Consider the following 25343-nt stretch of genomic DNA (forward strand, 5'->3'; position numbering starts at 1 on the left):
TTAGTATTTTTGTCTTGTTTTCAGTAAAAATATAAAAAAATTCTTACATTAAGATGCTTTTTCTTGATGAGCAATACAACCCAAGAAAATTAGTCTAGTTTTTAGACCAAAAATATCAAATTTAAGTGATTTTGTGCATAAACCAAGCAAAAAAATCTGCCAATGGGGTAGGCAAAAAAATCTTGAACATTTTTCTTAAACACAAAAAATTTTGCTTACCCCATTGGTAGTTTTGTTTGCTTGTTTTATGCACAAAATCACTTAAATTTTATATTTATGGTCTAAAAACTAGACTTATTTTCTTGGGCCATTTTGCTCATCAAGAAAAAGCATCTTAATTTAAGCATTTTTAGATATTTTTACTAAAAACAAGACAAAAATACTAAGATTATTTTTTCTTGAAAATCATTTTTTGCAGTGTAGTCTACTGAAAGCTTTATCCACATTGATCCCCGTAATGCACTGCAAAAAATGACTTTCTTACTTGGTATTTTTGTTTTGTTTTCAGTAGAAATATCTAGAAATTCTTAAATCAAGATGTGTTTTCTTGATGAGCAAAGCGACTAAGAAAACTATAAACAAAAACTATACAATTTAAGTGAATTTTTGCTTAAAACAAGCAAAAATATCTGCAAATGGGGTGAGAAAAAAACTCTTGAAATAAGTTTTCTTTTTTCTTAAACACTTAATTCAAGCTACATTTTCTCACCCCATTGGCAGCTATTTTTGGTTGTTTTAAGCACAAATTCACTTAAATTGTATCATTTTTGTCTAAAAACTAGACTTATTTTCTTAGGTCATTTTGCTCATCAAGAAAATACATATCTTTTAGATATTTCTACTGAAAACAAGACAAAAGTACTAAGTAAGAAAGTCATTTTTTGCAGCGTGTCTATAAATCTATAGGTATTGTGCACTGTAAAACCCAGTCGTTGGGTTAAATTAACACAGAAACAGGTTATATTTGAGCCAAGTATAGGTTATAGGGATAAGTTAATTTCTTTTTTGACCCAAAGCTGGGTGAAAGTACATAATATAAAGATATCCTTTTTACTTAGCACCTTTTTTAACTCTAGACACTCAATTACAAACTTCATTAGTAAAGTTCAGTCTCTAATCCACTTTTGAAAGTGTATTGTAGATCATTTATTAATCCTTGTCCTGTCATATTTACACGTTTCTTTTATGCTGGTGTCCATTAAGCAGCTCTATCTTTTTAATTATTCATGCTTTATTTATGACTTACTCATAATGGATATGACTTCTAGTTGACCCCATGAACACATGGCCTTTTAACCACAGACATCAATATACTTTTTAAAATGTGTATTTTAGCTTACAAATATTAAGCTTTATTATTTACATGTATGCATTTGGCAGACACTGTTATCCAAATCAACTTACAATGCATTTAAGCAATACAATTGTTTTTGTTAATTTATCCTGTTTTATTATCATTTATGGATACTTATAAACAGTGTAATATATTCCTATGCATTTTTCTATGCTATACTGTATTTGTCTGTATTTGTTAATAAAAGTTATGGTGTAGGTTAGGGGTTAATACAGGGGTTTTCTAACTTTTTTGTCAGCCTAACCTCCTTGACCTAAATTATTTTCATATAAGTAAATATTTGCATGTTTTAATACATTTCTTTTTCATTTGTTTAAAGGTTTTTAGCTGTGGTATTTTACATGGTTATTGTTATTATTACCAGTTATTGGATTACCGTATTTCCTGGACTGTAAATTGCTTTGGACTATATGTCGCATCAGTCAAAAATTCGTTTTGAAAAGGTAAAAACATATATACCGTATTTTCCGGTCTATAAGTCACACTTTTTTTCATAGTTTGGTTGGTCCTGCGTCCATACTGACTAACATGAACCAAAAAAAGCATTACCATCTACAGCCACGAGAGGGCGCTATATGTTGCTCTTGTAGCCTACCCCTGAAAAAAAAACTGTTAACTGAAACATTAACTTAAAGACAACAGACTTAACAAACAAAATGCCCCCCAAAAGAATAATAATTTTCTGAATAAATGCGACTTATAGTCCAGTGCGACTTATATATGTTTTTTTCCTCTTCATGAATAATTTTTTGACTAATGCGACTTATACTCCGGAGCGACTTATAGTCCGGAAAATACGGTAAGTCGCACTGGACTATATGTCGCGTTTATTTAGAAAATTATTTCACAAAATCTAAGCGGAAGAACAGACATTGAATCTAGAAAGGCAAGTTATTCAACTAAACAATAGCACAGAACAGCAGGCTGAATAGGTGTCCGTACATGTTAAAGTAACATAAACAGTTATATACACGATACACAATATCATACAGAACATACCTGGGAGGCTGAATAAGCTAAATTAACATGACAAGCCAAATGAAGCTCAAAAAGGTCCCGAAGTAATTTCGCATCACTGAATCCATTGAATTACATAAATACAGGAGCAGCATAGAGCGGACTCTCGCAGCTGTAGACGTTATAGTTTCTCTTGGTTCATATAAAATTATTTTATGTAAAAGTCGCACCGGAACTTAAGTTTCAGGACCCGCCAAACTATAAAAAAACTGTGACTTATAGTCCAGAAAATGTTAGTTATTTATGATTTAAAGAGCACCTATTGTCCGATTCACGTTTTTAAATTTCCTTTGGTGTTTAAGTGTGTATTAGTACATGTTAATGATATGCAAAAGGTACAAATCCCAAAGTAAACGATGATGCGAGTTATCGTCTCCAACGTAAATCTATTTTCTTGGACTACAACAAACACACGGATTGTAAGCAACAGTTTACTTCCTGGGATTGGTGATGTACAAGACCGACATTATCATAATTCATCCTGCTTCGAACTCACAGCCTGTAAGTTAACTCCTGTTAAAAAAAAAGTCTTACCATAAACCACACAAACACATTCTATTATACCAAATAGCAATAAAATAGGTGCTCTTTAATTGTAATTTTTTTTTCATCAACTCGAACCCCAGTTTGGGAGATCCTTCTATAAAGATGAATGTTTACTAATAATGTCTTCAAACATGAAGTATATTTCATAAGTATACACTAGCAGAAGCCTACTTTGCTTTGTTTTAAACTGTTATTAGACGTAAAAGGAACTAAACATATTTCTCTACCGTCGGTTGCAGAAGGTAAGCCATGTTCTCCAGGGTCTGAGCTGGAGCAGTGGAGACCCTGTGGTACAAACCCTTGCACAGTGTATTACTGGGATACTTCATCTTGGGAGCCTTGTATGCCAGACTCTATCACAGATGGGAGTGAGAGGAACAGCACAGGCCAGATGGAGAATGAAGACGCCTGCGGCACTGGAGTGCAGATGCGCCAAGTCACCTGCAGAAAAGCTGGCAATGGACATGTTGTACCAAAACGGTAAAGAAACAACTTATACCATACTTACTTGTGTAACTACTCGTGTAACAGTCTTTAAATAGGGAAAACATGGAAGTGTTTAGTGGTTTCTAATTTCATCTCGGTTTGGATCCTAAGAAATGAATGGGGCTAGGCTAAATGCTAACACATTCACGACGCGCTATACAAAGATAAAGTGCACGCATTAAATAAAGATAGATATGTATTAATTTGTCTAAGTTATGGTAAGATCATAGTAAAATATTGAAAAACTGTGATGTTTTCCTTTAAAGATAACAAGGTTATATTTTCACAGAACGTTCATTACAGCCCAGTCTCACGAAATTTCGTTATATAGTCACGTATTTTTTTGATTCTTTTTTCGTGCTATTATCACGAAATTTCGTGTTTTTTCGTGATCGTATAACGTATTCCTGTTTTCGTGTGATTATCACGTATTGGTTACTCAACTGTTTTGTCCTATTTTCTTACCATTGTCGCTTCGGTTTAGGGTTAGATTTACATAAAATGACATCCCTAACCAAACCCAACTCTAACCCTAATGCCAGGCGACATTTAAAAAAATAAATCAGAAAAAATAGTGTAAACCAATATATAAAGTGACATTCTAATGCAAGCACCAAATCTAACCCTAAACCGAAGCGACAATGGTTTAAAAATAGGAAAAAGCAGTTGAGTAACCAATACGTGATAATCACACGAAAACAGGAATTCGTTATACGATCACGAAAAAACACGAAATTTCGTGATAATAGCACGAAAAAAGAATCAAGAAAATGCGTGACTATATCACGAAACTTTGTGAGACTGGGTAGTTCATTATGTAGGATGATTTTGTGTAGAAAACAGTAAATCGCAAAAAAATGGCAGGGTTATGTTATATCGCTTTAATGTCTTGGTTGTAATAGACATCGACAGAGGCGCGGGAAGATATTTTCGGTAGGGGGTGCTGGGGTGCGGATGCAGCGGGGGGGGGGGGGGGGTATAGTTATAGAATTCTAATTCTAAAATTCTATTTTCTGCTACTATCCTCTGGCCGGGCCGGGCCGTTGATTAAGCATATTTTTTAATCATTACTTTATTAGCCTCATTGGGTGGGGAGAAAACTATGCCATATTATCAGAAATATTATATCATCATCTAAATCATCTTCATCTAAATAAATAAATAATCAGATATTCGTTTAAATTTTCAAATAACAGTATGCTCTATTAAAAATCAGTTTTTACTTAGTTCAAAACCAGCAACATGATTTTAAACAATAATGTAATTAGAAAGATTTAATTCAAATGTTTCAGTTGTTATTTGCTTACTTTATTTTTATGTTAATTGCAATTCATGTTATAATAATCTTCAGTTTAAATTTTGCTTTTAAAATGTTACATTTTCAATTTTTATCTATTTACTTATTTATTTTATATTCACCTAGATTGACAATAAAGCTTGCTTCGACTAATAAAAGATCATCTACCGGAGTCACACGGAGATACGGAGTTATTAACGAATATTTTATTATCAGAGTGCAGCATTTTATCAAGGTTTTCTGGTCTAATTAAATAAAACGGAAAAAAACTAAAAGGGTCATTTTAAAAGTTAGGTTAAAAGAATTTTGATATTAGCAGCATTTTTAAGATTTTAAACTAATTCCAAAACAGCTCGCGTTTTTTAAATAAGGCTTGCGCCGAAAATGTCATTTTATAGATTGCACTCATTCTCTTCACACACATATTATTCGTGCTTTAAGGGGTTTATAATTTAGAGCTGTTCCAGTAAACACGTGATTATGTCTGACCGAATATGTTCTCTGTTATTCGAATGAATTCGTTATTCGTTTTGAAGCTATTATCCGTGCCCTTCCGAATAACGTATTCGGCTTCGGGCACATTCCTATTATAGACTATATTTAGGCCAAAGTAACAATGTGTCCAAAAAGTTACACAAACTACAAAATGATTTGTAAAAGTTACAAAATGCAACACGAGTCATGTGCGGAGTCTCCTCTGGCACCCATCACGCACCGGGTCTGCTATTCTGTATGTAGCTTAAGTGCAACATGGAGTTTCCAGCGAACCAGTTATACATTCTCACTTGTGCCAGTAGCCTACGCCTTCTTTGTTTTCCTTTGCTTAAGTTTGTAATATGTATAAATTTTAACATAGAAACTTTATTGACATCACTCGGGTTAAGGCGATTTAGTGGACCTTTCAATTCACGGGTTTCATTTAATTCTATTTTTTAAACGTAAATGTAATATTTTGTCTTAAGTTTTGTTTCAGTTTGCCATGACTCCTGCACGGCGGTGTAAAAATAAGATATTTTTAGACTTTAAAATTCAAACTTCATATCCTAAATTGTTGGAATATATTCCATATGTATTAATTTGGATTTATAGATGTTTAACATTAAAATCGATGCATGGGAATAATTTATATTAATTTTTAAAATACCCACCACTTTTAAATGCGCATGTTCCTTATTGTACATTGAGGCTTTACAATTTAGTTCCTTTCATGTCGTTTTAATAATTTACTTCAATCTTTTTTACTTTAAATGTTTACTTTAAATGTTCTTTTACATTTACATGTGCGTTAAACACAATTTGGCTATATTTTTAAATAGTTTTTGAAAAGATTACCTTTTTCTGATATGTGAGTCATTTGGACAAATAACGCTAGTCCTTGGGACTTTTGTGTTTTTGAAAAAAAATCTTCTGAGACAGATAGGCTACAGATAGCCTAGTAATTCATTCTATGTGGCTGTGAGTGTGCGTGCTTGTGTGTTATGCTTATACGTATACGCAGCTTATTCTTAAATCGCATTCACGTTGTCAAAACAAATCTGATTGGCTAATACACACTGAAATAAATTAAATCATTTTAAAATTACTAAATTAATCATTCTCTCTTCGTCACACAGCCCAAACATGATTACATACAAAATGTATTGGAACAGTAACAAACAACAATCAGAGACATTTATAAGCTATCATTTTATGGTCATTGCAGTTTTAAATCTTTGCCACCAGGGCACCTGCAGCACCCCCACTTCCCGCGCCCATGGACATCGATGAGGTTAAATAAAAAATTCTCATTTATCTCAAATGTTGTTCCAAAGAACAAGACCTTTTCTTGCATGTCTACTATCTTTCACAAAGTCTTTGATCAATAGCCAGAGATTTCAGTATAAAAACATTCTGTCAAGAGCAGATGATCTGAGTTATTATCCACGTTCGTTTTATTGCACTACATTCTTACTGGGTATTGCAATAACCAAAACAAATTGAGGAAAATAGATCATTTGATAAAGCTTTTACTTTTCCCTTGAAGTCTGTTTAGCAACTAACAAGCAATAAGATTATCCTCTAACCTAAATTGAATGGAATTGAAATGTATTAAATTGTGAGTATTTCTGTACTGATTCTGCTTTAGCTGCCCCGAGTCATCTCGCCCCGAATCGATCCGCTCTTGTGTTCTACCTTGCCAAATTGACTGTGTCGTCACACCTTTTAGTGAATGGAGCGCCTGTCCCACATCATGTTTACCAGGTAAACATACAGTCATCTCTTCTGTACACATTTATGCTTTAACCTCAACTGGCACGGTGACAAGCGGCAGTTTTCACTTCATTTTTTTTTTGGAGCTGAGCTGCAAGTTTGTGCAAAGGATTGTGGGATTGACATTAGAGTGAAGCATGTGTCAGAAATCTCAAATTTATGCAAATGTGAGATGAAAACACTTGGCGACAGCCAATCATTGTGAGATGCAGCAATGTCTGTCAGAACTACTGGTAGATTATCACATCATTGCATGTTGCTATATTTAGTTCAGATTTCAATTCATCTGTAGGCTGTGGCAGCATTATTTCGAATAATCCTTGAAATCCTTGAAAGTTTGTGAATCTGGGGGAAAAAATTCAAGGCCCTGGGAAGTTTTTGAAAATATACATACATAGATACAGGTCATTAAAAGTGCTTGAATCTATTTTATGCAAGAAGTTTTCTGGGAAAAAAATCGATTTTATTCCCTGTGTAGTGTAGGATAATATCATAAAAATTCTAGACTTTTAAGCACACATGCTAAACTGTTTGCTTTAAATACTTTTATCTTCTGTATGCGAATGTTGATTCATACCAAAATGCTTTTTTGCATAGTTGTGTTTGACACATGAAAACATCTTGGGTTACATTTGTAACTGGAGGGAAAGAGACGCTGCGTCTTCCCTCGAAAGGGAACTGTAACAATGTATCTTTAAATGTAACACAATGTAATCTTGCTCTCACTTGAAATGTGTCCCCACATTTAGTCCTTGAATTTGAGGGTATTGGACATGAAAAGTCCTTGAAAGGTTCTTGAATTTGAAGTTAACTAAGGTGTGGGAACCCTGTACAAATACATATAGCTCAGTGGTGGAGCATTGCATTAGCAGCGCAGAAGGTCATGGGTTTGAACCCAGGGAACGTGCATATTGATAAAAATGTATAACTTGTGAATTAAAGTTTCTGCCAAATGCATAAATGTTAACTCAAAACATGCTTACTATAGTTAAACCACAAATTAACAGTGGTTTTGCAAATGGTAATCAATGCAGCGAAAAATGATTTCTACACTTTTACTACACTATAATAAATTCATGGTTCATTTTCATAATTGCAGTAACACAAATGACCCACAAAATGACAGAACACTTGGTGGTTTCTCTTCGAGTTTTTTTTTAAATTACGTTTTTGCATTTCGAGTCAGCCCTTACAAAAATTAACCATGTTTTATTTTTGTGGTAAAAGTATAGAAAACCATGTTTTTTGGTGTATTCATTATTGATAGCAAAACCATGGTTTTACTACAGTAACCATGGTTTAACTATGGTTTTAGAACATTTTATTTTGTGGTAACCATGGTTTTACTACAGTTAAAGGGGGCATTTCACAAATTAAATCTTTGATGTACGCATGTAGGGATGCATGATATATCGTCCGACATATCGTTATCGGCCGATAACTGCTTATTTTTAATATTATTGGTTATCGGTCTGATTGCAAAATTAGCCCGATAAATGAAAGCCGATAAATGATGGATTATTTTGGTTTGTTGAACCTCTTCACTTGCTCATTGCTGGCCATGTGGAGTTTTGATTGGTGCTTTCTGTGACATAGCACGAAGATGACACGTGTTGCGGGCTTAAAGGATTAGTCTACTCATTTTCAATATTAAAATATGTTATTACCTTAACTAAGAATTGTTAATACATCCCTCTATCATCTGTGTGCGTGCACGTAAGCGCTGGAGCGCGCTGCGACACTTTGATAGCATTTAGCTTAGCCCCATTAATTCAATGGTACCATTTAGAGATAAAGTTAGAAGTGACCAAACACATCAACGTTTTTCCTATTTAAGACGAGTAGTTATACGAGGAAGTTTGGTGGTACAAAATAAAACGTAGCGCTTTTCTAAGCGGATTTAAAAGAGGAACTATATTTTATGGCGTAATAGCACTTATTGGAGTACTTCGACTCGCAGTAACACCCTCCCTCTCCCATTATGAGAGTGAGAAGGGGAGCGGACTTTTCAGGCGAGTCGAAGTAGCCTACTCCCAAAAGTGCTATTACGCCATAAAATATAGTTCCTCTTTTAAATCCGCTTAGAAAAGCGCTACGTTTTATTTTGTACCACCAAACTTGCTCGTATAACTACTCGTCTTAAATAGGAAAACCGTTGATGTGTTTGGTCACTTCTCACTTAATATCTAAATGGTACCATTGAATGAATGGGGCTAAGCTAAATGCTATCGAAGCGTCGCAGCGCGCTCCAGCGCTTACGTGCACGCACACAGATGATAGAGGGATGTATCAACAATTCTTAGTTAAGGTAATAACATAGTTTAATATTGAAAATGAGTAGACTATTCCTTTAAGAAGAGTATGCTAGTCTATAGTGCAAAGACAAGATGTCCGCGGTTTGGGAGTTTTTCATTGTGAAAATAATATGAATATTTATCGGCCTATATATATATCGGTTATCGGCCCCCAAATATAAAGAGTTATCGGTTATCGATTCGGTATTGGCCAAAATGTCCATATCGGTGCATCCCTATACGTATGTAAAGTTTTAGCTCAAAATCTCAGCAAAGATGTGCCATTTTTGAGTGTGTCCTTTTAAATGCAAATGAGTTGATCTCTGCACTAAATGGCAGTGCTGTGGTTGAATAGTGCAGATTAAGGGGCGGTATTATCCCCTTCTGACATCACTAAGGGGGAACCAAATTTCAATTACCTATTTTTTCACATGCTTGCAGAGAATGGTTTGCAAAAACTAAGTAACTTGGTTGATCTTTATTACATTTTCTAGCTTGATAAAAGCACTGGGGGAGCCAATTATAGCACTAAACATGGAAAATGTCAGATTTTCATCATATGTCCCCTTTAAAAAAAAAACATGATTGATTTTCATAAGGGAACGTTTACAGAGTTTTTGAGATGAGTGAGACAAATGCTAAATAATTTTATATAAATTAACACCGACTGCTGTCGACAAATATTGCCAAACCTCATAATTACACAAATGCCTGTTATTTAATATCTTACATTTACAAGGAACTTTCAATTAATATTTCAATGAATAGTCCTGTTTGATCTTTTTCCCTCATCCAGTGAATGGAACGGTCTCAACTCAGTCTCGCCACAGGATCATTATCCAGAAACCTGCTAATGGAGGTCAGGAGTGTCCAGACACTCTTTATGAGGAGAGAGAATGTGAGCCGCCACCTCTGTGTCCAGTTTACAGGTAAAAAACACTTTACTGTCCAATACAAACATGATCAGGGAAAACATAAACACTTCTGTCCATGCAGTAGTACATCATGCTGATATAAACTACCACTAGATATAATTATAACTACATTTTTATGATGTAACTGGACATAAGCCAAACCCCAGCACATGTTGTTTTCTGGCAGATGGCAGACCCACCGCTGGCATCCGTGCATTCTGGTACCCGATTCGGTGAGACATGCTGTGGGCGGACCCACAGAGCCATGCGGGATTGGCTTAGAGTTAAGAGGTAGGTAACAGATTTATTGTTTCTACGTGAGATTTGACTGCCTGAAGGAACTCCCTTCTGTGTATAGACAGTTGTAAAAATGCATCTTTTAGCACTGCTTGGACATTTCAGTCCACTTAAAATCTCCTGCTGGGACATGTAAATTAAAAGGCTGAACAGCAGGGATTCATTCAAAGTGAGTTTCAGCATCCAGCAAAACCTACAGTAACCCAGGCAACTGAAACATGGGTACCAGCACCTAAAAATCTGAGAGGTTGGCTCCAAATCCTGTATAATTTTTGAAAAAGCAGGACAGACGGGCGTGAAGTCAGTTTTAAGAAAAAAAATTATTTCTTTAACTTGAGCATATTGGGTTACATTCATGAATCTCATCTCATGAATTTTGTCTTTCTCACCCTCTGTTTATTTCATATCACCTTCCCGTCTGAAGACGTTACGTGTGTCGGTGCGGATGACGCTGCATCAGATATTTCCGACTGTATGAGGTGGGCAGGTGTGATGCCCGTACAGGTGAGGGAGTGCCGGGTGCCATGTAAGAACGAATGCACCTTCACTTCCTGGAGCAAATTTACCCAGTGCCAAGGCTGTGGTAGTTGGCGTACCCGAAACCGATCCTTGATAGGTAAAATTTTTGTACATTCAGGGTCCAGAATTAATTTTATATTCATTTTAAAAAATGCAATATGGCCCAGCTTGTTAGTGAACTACGGCTCTGTGTAGAAAATGCCGCTCCATCTAAGATTTGGTGATGGCCATTTACTACTAATCAAGAAAGCGGCTTTACTGACGAGATGCACGTGACATTTGCATGCGTCCCTAAATAAAATATTTCAAAGGGGACATTTCACAAGACTTTGGTGTCTCCAGAGTACGTATGTGAAGTTCTAGCTGAAAATATCATACAGATAATTTATTATAACATGTTAAAATTGCCACTTTGTAGGTGTGAGCAAAAATGTGCCGTTTTGGTTGTGTCCTTTTAAATGCTGATCTCTGCACTTAATGGCAGTGCCGTGGTTGGATAGTGCGGATTAAGGGGTGGTATTATCCCCTTCTGACATCACAGGGGGAGCCAAATTGCAATGACCTATTTTTTCACATGCTTGCAGAAAGTGGTTAACCAAAACTAAGTTACTGGGTTGATCTTTTATACATTTTGTAGGTTGATAGAAGCACTGAGTACCCAATTATAGCACTTAAACATGGAAAAAGAAAAAATTTCATGATATGTCCCCTTTAAATTAAGTTACGAGGTTTTTTTCAGATTTGACACTTGCAGTGGTTAACTTTGGACCCTATATACACCTGTAAAATGTTTTTCATCCTGCCCTTATCACTTATCTAACTTTTCCACTTTTCTCTCCCCATCCCCACACAAACTCTCAGGTCGCAGTAAAAAGCGCTGGCGTTGCCAGCAGAAAGAGTTGTGTCCGCTCCAGGAGAAAGAAGCCTGCCCCTGTTCTGAGTTTTACACCCAACCTCAGGGTCCCTGGTCGCCCTGTTTGCTCCATCCAATAAAACATCAGGCTTGGCATCCTTTCCTCCAAGGAGTTTACCAGGAAGGCCAAAAGGCGGTCCAGGACTGGCAAGCTCAAAGAAAGAAGAGCGAGTGTGGAGCTGGCAAGCGTTATAGAGCCCTGGCCTGTCTGGATCACAAGGGACGATTGGTGGAACCACATCTCTGTAGCAGCTCTGGTGATTTACAAGTTTTTATATCATATTTATATATTAATAAGGGATATGTATACATATTTCTTCATTTCAGATGTCTAGTGTTAAAGGCAGGATAGGCAGGAATCATCTAAAAAACTTTTTTACAAATTTGTTTAAACTGTCTTTATATACCAATACATAATTAAAATGTAAGTACTCTGAAAAAGAGAGTATTAAACTCGAGTGTCTGTAGACCTCTCACCACTGTTTTAAACACAGCTATTATTTCCATTCGGGACGAAACAAATGATTGGCTTGCGCGACTATCACTCTCTCTCGCGACCATGGCTACCACCCCTGTTGCTATGGGATCTGCCCACACATGCGCACACCTGATTGATTTGAACGTGCACGAGGCTCTCTAGGAAGAGAAAAAGTATGGCAGAGAAAGTGCATTCAGAACTCACAGTACCTGCATGTGCAGTCAGCGAAGGCAAACGAGGCAAAAAAAGGAATAAATGAAGAAATCTAACGAGAATAAATATTGTGTGGCTTTTCCTCGAGTCAACGATGCGGTAGCGTATTGTCTCCAGAGTGTAGTCCTCATCAGAGTCAACAATGCTTTCATCACAGAAACTCTTCCATGCAAAACATCTTATGTTATGAATCTTCCACGAAATTCACCTTCATCACAGTGTAACTGATGGTAATGAAAAAACTTATATCAATGCAATCTGTTTTTAGCTTTGTCTTATAAATATAACTAGCTCGGTTGTTACCGAATCAAACAAAATATATTTTAAACTTTACCAGTATCGATATGCTAGTTTAATAGTGAGTACTAAAAGCCATCCTATTTGTTTATATTCATAGTGATCAAGTTAGGTGTATTATTACATGTGATTGTGACATGATGTTGCTACATGCACCGCGCTCCTTCCTCTCCGCTCGTCTGAGGTAAATCCTTCTCCCAGCAGAGCGGTCGACGTCACGCGTTCATGTGTTTTGGGGGCGTGGCTTTAGAAGAAACCCAGAAGGGAGGGGTTGGAGTGAATGGAAAAATTGGCTGTGTTTAAAACAGTCGTGGGAGGTGTACAGACACTCGATTTTTGTGCTCTCTTTTTCGGAGTACTTACATTTTACTTGTGTATTGATATGTGGGGTCAGTTTAGGCAAATTTGTAGGGAAGTTTTTTTGGATGATTCCTGCCTATTCTGCCTTTAAAGAGATAGTTCACCCAAAAATGAAAATGATGTCATTAATGACTCACCCTCATGTCGTTCCAAACTCGTAAGACCTCAATTCATCTTCAAAACACAGTTTAAGAAATTTTAGATTTAGTCTGAGAGCTTGTTGACCATTCATTGAAAATCTACATACGGTATACTGTCCATGTTCAGAAAGGTAATAAAAACATTATCAAAGTAGTCCATGTGACATCAGTGGGTCAGTTAGAATGTATTGAAGCATAAAAAATAAATTTTGGTACAAAAATAATAAAAATTATGACTTTATTCAGCATTGTCTTCTGTTCTGCGTTTGTTGTGAAGCAACAGCGTGCGTCTCCCTCAGACTGTAAACGAAGCTCAGGCGCACAAAAAAAAAACTGCTGGGGCGCACCAGATAACACGTCAGCTGTGTCGTACTTCATCAATAATGAATAAAGTCGTCATTTTTGTTATTTTAGGATTAAAATGTATTTTCGATGCTTCAACACATTCTAACTGACCCACTGATGTCACATGGACTACTTTGATGTTTTTATTACCTTTCTGGACATGGACAGTATACCGTATGTAGATTTTTAATGAAGGGTCAACAGGCTCTCGGACTAAATCTGGAACATCTTAAACTGTTTTCCGAAGATGAATTGAGGTCATACGAGTTTGGAACGACATGAGGATGAGTCATTAATGACATTATTTTCATTTTTGGGTGAACTATCCCTTTAAAGAAGGCTTGTATGTAGTATGTCTATGATGCAATGTTAAGGACTTGAGTTCAATTTCCAAATCACTTTGGATAAAAGTTAAATGTAATTCTAATATTATAAATGTTGTCATGCAGAGCCACTGTAAATGACTTGTAACAATGCATTGCCGGCACATTTTTAAGTGACATATTTGATTTTACAGGTTATGAAGAGGAAGTCTGTCACGTGCCTTGTTCTACAGACTGTAGATTGAGTGAGTGGTCTAACTGGTCCACCTGCAGCGCCTCTTGTGGTGGAGGTGTGAAAGTTCGCTCTCAGTGGCTACGAGAAAAACCTTTCAATGGAGGCCGACCCTGCCCGCAACTTAATTACAAAAATCAGGTGAGAGACTTTTTTGTGCGTGTGTCTGTGTGATATTTGTCTTTTTTATATTTTTTAATTTGCAAATTCGAAAAAATACAAACAATGTACCTTAAAGACCTTTTTGCTTGCTAATACAGCTGCTCAGTTCATTTAAAGCAGCCATGAGTAAAAGCCACATACATGTGTGTTCATGTCTGTATTGTTTTCAAACATTCCCAAATATCTTGAACTGTGGATGTGAGTCACGGAGGATGTGGCAGTGTGTGTAAACCTGATTCATTATTCATTTGGCCTGGGTTTTGGTTGCTCCCTAGTCTGCCCTTTTTCATGCCCTTCCTCAATGTTTCTCAACCACATTCTGTTCCACTAAGTCAAGATTGTAGAGGACAGAGATCTACAGGGATTGAAGCTCTTATCCCCCTCAGCATTTTGCTGGTTTGACCTGTATTTCACTTTCTTTATTTTATATTCCATCTGGGCAAGTATAGTAAAAATTAAAGTTTTATTGAGTCCGCAAGCGTTTCCTTAAGCTCACTTTCACTCATAGAAATAAGACAGTAGATAATCTAGCTGAAGTACAGACCTAAAAGTTAGACAAAAAACTATATATTTTATTTTCACTTCTTTCCTTTATTTTATTTCTCTTTCCTGTTTTCCGCCCATTGTCTCTATTGCGGTTTGGCTGCTGGTCATGTATTGCTGATCTGAATGTCTACAAAGGCTCAGGTGAGTGTACCGTTGTGTGTGAGTGGGAAGGCACACATTAGCTACGTTTACATGCAACCAAATAATCCGTTTTTAATCGTAATGATTGATTAAAGGAAAACCCCACCGTTTTTCAATATTTTACTATGTTCTTACCTCAACAAATTAATACATACATATATTTTTTCAATGCGTGCACTTTTAATCTTTGTACAGTGCGCTATGAATGTGTTAGCATTTAGCCTAGCCCCATTCATTCCTTAGGATCCAAACAGGGATGAATTTAGAAGCCACCAAACACTTCCATGTTTTTCCTATTTAAAGACTGTACATGAGTAGTTACACGAGTAAGTATGGTGGCACAAAATAAAACGTGGCGATTTTTTTAACAGATAAAAGAGCATTTAGCGAGGTCGAAGTGCTGCAAAATAAGTGTTCCTCCGCCATACATTAAAGTTCTCATTTTTTATTTGCTTAAAAAATCACCATGTTTTATTTTGTGCCACCATACTTACTTGTGTAACTACTCATGTAACATAATTTCTTTTAATAGGGAAAACATGGAAGTGTTTGGTGGCTTTTAAATTCATCCCTGTGTGGATCCTAAGAAATGAATGGGGCTAGGCTAAATGCTAACAAATTCACAAAGCGTTTTACAAAAATTAAGTGCACGCATTAAAAAAAGATATGTTTGTATTAATTTGTCTAAGTTGGGGTAAGAACATAGTAAAACATTGAAAAACAGTGGTGTTTTCCTTTAATTGGATTAAAAAGCCTTCATGCAAACACTTTAATCGATACGATTGAGGTCGATTGGATGCAAATTTTGATTGTACTGAAAGGGGTGGTATAGTCCGATCTGTGATACGCATGTACGCATGAATCATAGCATTTTCTCAATCGGGTGAAAAAGTACCTTCTGCATATGTGCAAAACAATTGTGCTAAAATTCACGTCTTATATTAACCTAATATTTACGTATCACATAATTCTTGTCACAGAAAACATGCAATAGCAAGGCAGTGGCAACACGCATTATTAAGGTAATGGGGTCACGCGCCTTACATTCTGCAGCGTTGTGTGTTCTTTCATAATATTAGGCTATAAAGCAATAAAATAGTTTTGTGCCTTTCGAAAATTGTGTTTTCATTGCTTATATCTGAAAAGTTCTTAATAACAACTTTCTCCAAAACAGCTTTGTACATTTATCCAGAGATAAAGCGTGAACTTGACGAGAAATGCTGTGCGCAACATGACGTTGCCAAGTCTTCTGCTTTTTTTCGAGTTTAGATTTGGGCTACTGTTTAAACTGTTTCCATGAGTTGTTTTATTTCTGCGGGTTAAAGATGAAAGGATTTTGTTCATTAGTTATTGGCATTTCAATTGGAATGTTTTGAAGCGTGAATCTGGCAACCCTGGCTTTGCACTTGCGCAGATGTTCGGTTCGGATTATATAGAATGTACATGTAAACGAACATTTTAATCAGATTGCAATGTTTAGGGTGCATGTAAACTTTATTGTCGTAAACTTCAATCAAATTAAATTCAGTCGGATTTACTAAATTTTGTGCATGTAAACATAGTGATTGACATTTGTGACCCTGGACCACAAAATAAGTCATAAGCAGCACAGGTATATTTGTAGCAATGGCCGAAAATACATTGTACAAGTCAAAATTATCATATTTTGTGCCAAAAATCATATTAAAGGTGCAGTGTGTAAATTTTAGCAGTAACTAGTGGTGAGGTTGCAAATTGCTACAAATGGCCCGTTCACCCCTCGCTTTTAAAACACATAGAGAAGCTATGGTAGCCACCACTGGACAAACATGGCATCTTCGGAGACAACTTAGTAAAAACAATTGTCCATTACATGCTTCTGTAGAAAAATGGGGGCACAAAATGCCGACTTCCATGTAAGGGGACCCTCTGCGTATGTAGATAAAAACGTCTCGTAATAGTAATATGTGTTGCTAAAGACTTCATTTGGATAAACTCTAACTCTTTCCCCGCCATTGATGAGTTATCTCATCAACTAAGAGAAAACATTTGCATGAAAAAAAACTTTTCTCAGATGAGTTTTTATGTTAATCTGTAATACAGCTAGATTATCCACTAGATGGCGCACTTAACCAATTTATAAAAAATGAAGCAAAAATGTATTTACTAATTTTAAACTCTGTGTATATTTTGATAATCATTCTGAATCTGATCTCTAACAAAATTCCTTTTACAAAAAATAGTTATTTTAGCTTTTTGCTAAAAAAATATTTTTTAAGAAAAATACCCATATTTAAGAATTTATAAGCAGAGAAAAAAATGTAGATGAAAAGTGTTTTTTCCCGTTTTGTTTGTTTGTTTGTTTATTGTTTGTTTGAAAGCAGAGGGTCTGTTCTTTCATTTGATATATTTGTATGTTTATATATTTCCAGAAGAAAATTTTTCTTGAAGGCATTTTGTAAAACTTTTGTGAAAATCACAAAAAATGCTGGTGGGCAACTTTTCAAAAAAATGGCTGGCGGGGAATGAGTTAAAGGCGATTTTCTCAATATTTCGATTTTTTCACCCTCAGATTCCAGATTTTTAAATAGTTGTATCTCAGCCAAATATTGTTAAATCCTAACAAACCATACATCAATACTTTTATTTATGTATAAATAAAAAATTATATATGGTTTTGTGGTCCAGGGTCACATATTACCTTTATTCACACATACACACGCAAACCCACATGTGTGCCTAAATACATACCTGTATGCTTTTTTATTTAAAGACAGTTTTGTTGTGTGTTATCAGGTGTCTGAGGTACTGCACTGTTACTCTCAGTGCAGTCAGTATATATGGGACGTGACCTCCTGGTCCATGTGCATCATCCACCCTATAAACACTAACAATGATTCAACACCAGGCCAGCCTATATGTGGAGAAGGCCTACGGACCCGCAAAATCCGGTGAGACTGAAGTCATCAAAATAGTTAATAATAATCCATTATTTCGTTAAAGAGAAGTGTTGTATCTTCGGTGAGTAATACAATTTTTTATTAAGTTTCCTTTGTGGTAAAGCAGCTCGATATATTGTATTGTGTTTTACCACTGTTATTCGATGATAAAACAGATCCTGTGTGAGTCACGCAGCAAAATTGTCTCGTAAGTCAGCGTTCAAAACAGAGCAGAGGTCACAGTAGTGCCAAATAGATTCATGGGGTCATAACTCTGCTTCAAAAGATAAGGAAGGTCATAACTCTGCCCTTCAGACTGAAGTGAAGTCAGAGAGGATAATGGGATCGCACAAATAGTCATAACTGAGCATTGAATATTTTTGGCCCTGATTTAATAGTTTCTTTCTCATTGAATAGTTAAAAAAACTAAATTTCCCTTATAAGACCTTAACATTTCTCAGTCTCTGACTGACAGCTGTCTGAAAATGGGAGGACAGAACCCGGATGAGAGAGTGGACGACTCGCTGTGTGACCAAGAGGAGCAGCCAATCACAGCTGAGAGCTGTTTACTGCCTTGCCCCACCCACTGTGTGACCTCAGAATGGAGCCAATGGACCAAATGTTCTGTGGTGAGTTCAACTGATGTATAGACAGATAATGGAGAAATGTCCTGTAGTGATTAAATGATTTTAACTAGTTATGTTCCTGTAGGATTGTAATGATGGTGATTTGAGGTGGAGGAGTCGAACTGTGTTGAGATGGCCAGAAGGAGATCACATCTGCCCTGATCTAAACCAAACTCAACCTTGTAACAATGTCACCTGTCTTAAATACTCATACGTATATTCAGGTACTGCATTCACAAGATTAACACACTCTGATTCAAAATGTGTCCTAGCCACAATATAGCATATGGGTGATTCTCACGAAAACTTGGTTTTAAAAATGTCAAGCATGAAAATGTAAAAATTGCTTAAATTTACTTTTTTTCCCACCAGACATTGAAAAAACAAAGTCTGGAGTAAATGGGAACATTAATTTAAAAACTTTTACTTATCATTTAACACTTTTTGTAACATAATTTTAAAAATTAGTCCTAAAAAATCTCATTACCGCAACCGTCAGAAAACATAAACACTGACATATTTTCAAAATGACATGACAAACCTGAAAAAACATAATTTGGAGATTCTGCACATGCATTTAAAATCAAAGTATTATGCTTCTATTAATTAAATTAACATTTAATAAGCATCTGTTGCGGTAATGATAATCAAAATGTCGTGTAAGACAATATTTCAAATTAACTGTAAAAAAATGATCTTACCTGGTAGCCATCTTGAAGTAACTGGTCAAGCTTGGTCACTCAAAATCAAACTTTATTAAAATTCTGTATGTGTGCTTAAACTGTTCTCAAAAAGTGTTGCGGAGGATGAGAACATCAGGCATGGACACATCATTTTCCTAATTTTTCTTCATTATTATTATACATCAATATATTTAGTAAATATTTTTTCTGTCATCTAAAGTAGTCTAGCAAAACATCCATTTATTTTTTTTTCTTAATATTTTTGTGTTAATTTGATTAAATTACAACATAACGCATGTTCAAACACAGCCGGACACATTGCGGTAATGAGAATTTCAGCAAAAAATGAGATAAAATGTACAATTATAAATTCTTATGTTGAAATCACACATTGTGCAAGGTAGAACACAGTATTGTGTTAATTCTGATGCTTTTTAATGTTACTATATTACACATTTTAAAGCTAAAATCATTAGTGCCGTGGTGTTTCAATGGTTTCGTGAGAATCACCCATATAGGGAGTAATGTGTGGGTCAGATTTCATTTTACACTATAAAAACCACATTTTTGAAATTGAGATTTATAGATAATTTCAAAGCAGAATAAATAAGCTTTATGGATTTGTTTTGTGATAGGACAATATTTGGACAAGATACAACTATTTCAAGATCTGGAATCTGAAGGTGCAAAAAATCATTAAGAAAATAATCTTTAAAGTTGTCCAAATTAAGTCCTTAGCAACACATATTGCTAATGATAAATACATTTTTATATATATTTACGGAAATTTTGGAACTTGATCTTTATTTAACATCCGAATGATTTTTGGCATAAAAATGTATAATTTGACCCATACGATGTATTTGTTGCTTTTTGCTACAAGTATACTGTACCCGTGCGACTTATGATTGGTTTTGTGGTCCAGGGTCACAAGCGTCCCCAGATGTGGGGATCGCACAAGGAAAACAGTTAATAATCACTGGCGGGTTGTGACTGCTCTTCCGAGGGGCGCAAATTCAAAATATGTGTTCGAAGTGCATCACGTGTTTTGTCAAAATAAGTGCCTGCTGCACATGCGTCAAAACCGTTTATGATAAAAGATACGCTCACGTTCACAAAATACACGCAAGACACTCCCTTAACAGTAAACTCTGATTACACAGGAGATTATGCGAATATCTGTCAAACTCGAGTGTCTCTTTTATCATAAACCCTTCTGCGTCTGCAGCAGACACTTATTTTGACAAGACACGTGATGCACATAGGTTCACTCGAAGCGCAGAACACATATTTTGAAATTACGACCCACACACATGACGGGCTACATACATGTTATGATGAACTTCGCATTGTGCGCCCTTTAAAAAAGAAGTCATCGGCCGCCACTGTAAATAATGTTTAAAATAATATCTGGAAATGTTAGGTTTAGGGATAGAAAATATGATTACTTCAGTATAAAACTGCTAGTCGTAGCATATCGACTAGTAACAAGTCCATGGCAAATCTCTACTACATTCTAAGATTGTTCTGTTGTTTCATCCCAAGTTTTGGTTAAATTTGGACAAATTCTGGGTTACATTAACCTAGAAAATAAGTATAGGATATAAAAACAAATATGTGTGTGTGTTTTACAGACTGGAGTAGCTGTCAGATAGGTGAGAATGCAGTATGCGGCAGGGGGATTAAGACGCGACTCCTGAACTGTGTCCGCAGTGACGGAGAGCTGGTGGAACTGAGCATGTGCAAAGAGGTGCTCGATATTTTTTATTAATATACTGAGATTATAAAACTTCAACAGAACTGTACTTACTTTACTATTTCTTCTTTTTTCTAGTTGGGTCCATCACGAGGAAAGCTGTCTGCCCCATGTGAGGTGGGCTGTCCTGTAAACTGCCTGCTCACAGAGTGGTCCAACTGGTCGGAATGTTCACACACCTGTGGAAACCAAAGTACAATCTCTATTTGTTTTAATCTTCCACTGGTTTATTTATTACATCCATTGAGATTAAAAAACTGACGTCTTAGTTGAATAACGGTAGTCTACCCGCATTCACGAACATACGAAAGTGCTAGACATTCTGAACATCTCTATTTTATAGAAATTCCTCCTCTGGATATTTCTCTGCCAGAAAATGGACCAATCTGAACAACGGATACATATTACGTAAAATGCATCTCAGCCCCCCCCCCCAAATTATTTAAAATAATTTGCATACATCCGGACTCTCGTCTCCAACCGGAAGTAAATTGCAGCAGTGTCAGCGAAGTTCAAGGCGAAATGGCGAGTCGCGTTCCGAGGTGTGCTCTTATATCTGTCCAATTTTGTCTGTCCATGTTCTGAAGACTGCGAAGTTTACATTATTTTGAGTGGCAGCAAAGGCAGCCAATCAGCATCAAGTGCTTGCATTTCATAATGAGGTTGCCAGTTAAGCACAAAGGGACCCCACATAGGTGCAAAACCACGCGTTTAGTATCCCTACCCTAATATAGGTTTCTGAGAGAGGTTTTTAGGAAGCTTCTAAGGCATTACAGACCCAACCAAAATTCGAAGTCAATTGTGTAGTGGACAGTTTTCTGACATATGGTGCCGACGCACTTCGACGACCCGAAATCGTATCCCTGCACAAGGTCCTTTGCCAATCCTGTACCCATCTCTCCACCCTATGCTTTCCCGTTTTCTCCTGACAGACTGTCTAACAAATAAATGCAAAAATGGCCCATTTTTTTTTCTTTTATCCTGGAAAAGTCATAAATGGCTAAAGCAAAATCTGATTGGCACAGGTCCCATTACCCCATATTGTGATACAAACGCCTCTCTTGCAGTTTTGTTTATGTGCACATGTATCAGTGTGTGAAAGATAAACGTCACAAATGGAAATGAGTGTAAAGTAATGCATAAAAGTCTGTCCTCGACTCGTGCATTTGACAGAGAAACTGAAAAACTTATGTTACATTTACAGGTTTTGCAGACTTGAGAAAAGATACAACAACAGTATAGCTTATAAATATGCAAATTTAGTTACAAGACAATACACACATTTAGTGAGTTAAACACATGGATGTTAACACTCAAATCTCAGATATTCTGATCACTAGATTTGCTTCGGATCCATTAAAGGATTAGTCCATTTTCTTAAAAGAAAAATCCAGATAATTTACTCACCACCATGTCATCCAAAATGTTAATGTTTTTCTTGGTTCAGTCGAGAAGAAATTATGTTTTTTGAGGAAAACATTGCAGGATTTTTCTCATTTTAATGGACTTTAATAGAGCCAAACATTTATTACTTAACTCAACACTTAACAGTTTTTTTCAAAGGAGTTTCAAAGGACTATAAACAATCCCAAACAAGGCATAAGGGTCTTATCTAGCAAAACGATTGTCATTTTTGACAAGAAAAATAACAAATATACACTTTTAAACCACAACTTCTCGTCATGTAGATCCGGTCGTGATGCACCAGCGTGACCCCACGCAATACGTCATGACGTTAAGAGGTCACAGAGGACGAACGCGAAACTACGCCCCAGTGTTTACAAGTGTGTTGAAAGAGGACCGTTCCTACGTTGTTGTATGTCAACTGATACCAATTAATGTCTTTGTGGCAGTTTATTGTTTACAATGGTCCGCAAATGTGCGTTTTATATATGTAACACGTGACCTCCCTACGTCACTACGCATTTACGTTAGGCGTAATGGACCGGACCTAGACGAAAAGTTGTGGTTTAAAAGTACATATTTTTTATTTTTCTTGTCAAAAATGACAATCGTTTCGCTAGATAAGACCCCCATGCATCGCCTGGGACCGCCTACAGTCCCCTGAAACTCCGTTGAAAAAAACTGCTATGTGTTGAGTTAAGTATTAAATGTTAGGCCCCATTAAAGTCCATCAAAATGAGAAAAATCCTGCAATGTTTTCCTCAAAAAACATAATTTCTTCTGGACTGAACAAAGAAAGACATCAACATTTTGGGTGACATGGTGGTGAGTGGATTATCTGGATTTTTCTTTTGAGAAAGTGGACTAATCCTTTAAGTGTAAGTCTATGGGATATAATTGTCAGTTTTATTGACCATCAGATTTTTAATAAGCAATACCCAGCAAGCAATGTCTAGGCTAAAATTTGGGCTGTCTTTAAAAATTTAATAGACGTCTTACCATAGCCCAAAAATAATGCTTACATGATGGAATATCACACATCTTGCAAGTTATTTTGGCAAAAATGACATCACCAAATTCAAGTTTATTCTGGCTAGAAGAGGGTTACTCATTTCTCGACTATATCGGGTTTGGCAACCTAGACAGTGAAATGGCTGCTATCATTTGCTGGGTAATTTGAAATAGCACAAACAGTGCATGTCAGGTTAAGTTTAATATTTCGGATTAGGGGTTTCAAACAAATCCCCAACCTTACATATGAACAATAATAGCAGACAAGCATAACTAATAATACGTTCCAGAAAAATGAATGTGGTGTCTTTGAAAAGATAACGCGCACACACACACACATACACCTTTGTGATTAAACATTTGTGAGTTCCTTCATGCTCCTTGGAGCTCAGCCCCTCCTTCTGTCTATTGTTAGGAGTTTAATTAAAAGCTTTAATCAGTCTCATTTATCTCAATTCAAGGCTCCGTCAGGCCCATGAGTAAACTGTTCCCTGAGCTCTTATTAAATTTAAGCATGCGAACGGTGCTTGCACTTTAATGTGAAATGCACTACCTGTGAATCTGTGAAAACTTTCGCATCTCCATATGCCAACGTTTAGGTACGTCTGTAAAATTTTCAGGTCAGATGACGCGCTCCAGGGTGGTTTTACAGTCTGCTGGAGAGGGAGGTCGTCCGTGTCCGTCTCAGCTCTCACAGACTCGCTCGTGTCCCATCAAACCTTGCTACAGCTGGAGGCTGGGGAACTGGAGTCCATGCAGGGTCGAGGTATTGATTTTGTGAAACCAATCCAGCTGAAACGACAAGCTTAGGCCTGAATTAATTTCCATGCTGATCTAGGCTGGTTTATGCTGGTTTGGTGCTGGTCTAGCTGGTGGATGGGCATAGCCGTGCTTGTTATCTCCAGAGCCAGACGTGTAGCTCAAATTGTCTTTGTATGACTTTCCTCATAGGGTGCTGACTGTGGTGAAGGTGTAAGTCGGAGGGAAATGTCCTGTGTGGTGCACTGGGGTTCTCTTTCAGGTCCTCCTCAACCGGTCCCTGTAGAAGACCATTGGTGTGTGGTAACTTCCCAGAGTAAAGGGAGTGAGATTGAGTTACAACAGCCCTGCGCGATCCCTTGCCCAGGTTTGCATTTGCTGCACATAGTTTGGTAAGACATCAGTCTTTGCGATCACTCATTGGCTGCGATTTCATCTTGTACATCAGGCGAATGTCATCTGGCCAAATGGTCCCCATGGAGTTCATGTCAGCTGCTGTGTTTGGATGGGCGTAGTTTTGAGACGTGGGGTCGACAGGCTCGTTCTAGAGCCGTAGTCACACAGGTGGCAGAGAACCAGGACAGCTGTCCAAGCCAGGTCTATGAAACACAGCCATGCCAAGGTATGTGGGAAAGCAACATACAGGGATCTCTCACAGACTTGGAAAACATAGAATTGTAAAATTGAAAGCCTTTTAAAAGGCCATGAAAATGTTAGATTTCTATATTAATGGTTAAAAAGATTATAAACACTGACTTACTCATTCTGTTCTCCACATTTATTAATAAGAGCAAACTCATCAAACACAAATTTAACTATAGGAATTCTGTTGGGAAAGCATCCAAAGTACATTAAAAGTATGTAAAACTATCTATAAAGCATCTTCATTGTAGTCAGACTTATGTCATTATATCAAGCAATTTCTTTTGGTCTCACCCTGAGATAAAGAATGAGTTCACATCTATTCTGGGCTCCTGTTGGCTGCTTTTTCTTCATTATTTGGTCCAAGGCTTCCATTTCAAAAATATTTTTAAAATAAAATATGTTGACACAAGTTTTGTC

At 36.5% G+C, this 25343-nt stretch overlaps 1 protein-coding gene and 1 long non-coding RNA gene across 5 annotated transcripts in view; one reads left to right on the plus strand and one right to left on the minus strand.

Annotated features, from left to right (window-relative positions):
- Positions 1-25343, plus strand: part of thsd7bb (thrombospondin, type I, domain containing 7Bb) — a 172754-nt gene that overhangs the window by 140113 nt on the left and 7298 nt on the right. For all 4 annotated transcript variants that reach the window (XM_073876172.1, XM_073876171.1, XM_073876170.1 and 1 more), the window contains 15 exons: positions 3157-3397; positions 6826-6941; positions 10041-10173; positions 10346-10449; positions 10880-11071; positions 11836-12144; positions 14238-14416; positions 17900-18054; positions 18518-18671; positions 18754-18892; positions 20986-21101; positions 21186-21300; positions 24143-24288; positions 24474-24648; positions 24730-24903. In XM_073876172.1, the coding sequence (XP_073732273.1) occupies positions 3157-3397; positions 6826-6941; positions 10041-10173; positions 10346-10449; positions 10880-11071; positions 11836-12144; positions 14238-14416; positions 17900-18054; positions 18518-18671; positions 18754-18892; positions 20986-21101; positions 21186-21300; positions 24143-24288; positions 24474-24648; positions 24730-24903 (2448 nt within the window). The remainder of the gene's footprint in view (positions 1-3156; positions 3398-6825; positions 6942-10040; positions 10174-10345; positions 10450-10879; positions 11072-11835; positions 12145-14237; positions 14417-17899; positions 18055-18517; positions 18672-18753; positions 18893-20985; positions 21102-21185; positions 21301-24142; positions 24289-24473; positions 24649-24729; positions 24904-25343) is intronic.
- The window catches only part of LOC129427828 (uncharacterized), a 53288-nt gene that overhangs the window by 447 nt on the left and 27498 nt on the right, over positions 1-25343 (minus strand). The window contains exon 4 of the long non-coding RNA XR_012373246.1: positions 21162-21286. This is a non-coding gene — a long non-coding RNA (uncharacterized lncRNA). The remainder of the gene's footprint in view (positions 1-21161; positions 21287-25343) is intronic.

This window comes from Misgurnus anguillicaudatus, chromosome 14 (assembly GCF_027580225.2).
Source record: "Misgurnus anguillicaudatus chromosome 14, ASM2758022v2, whole genome shotgun sequence".
In the NCBI taxonomy this organism is placed as follows: domain Eukaryota; kingdom Metazoa; phylum Chordata; class Actinopteri; order Cypriniformes; family Cobitidae; genus Misgurnus; species Misgurnus anguillicaudatus.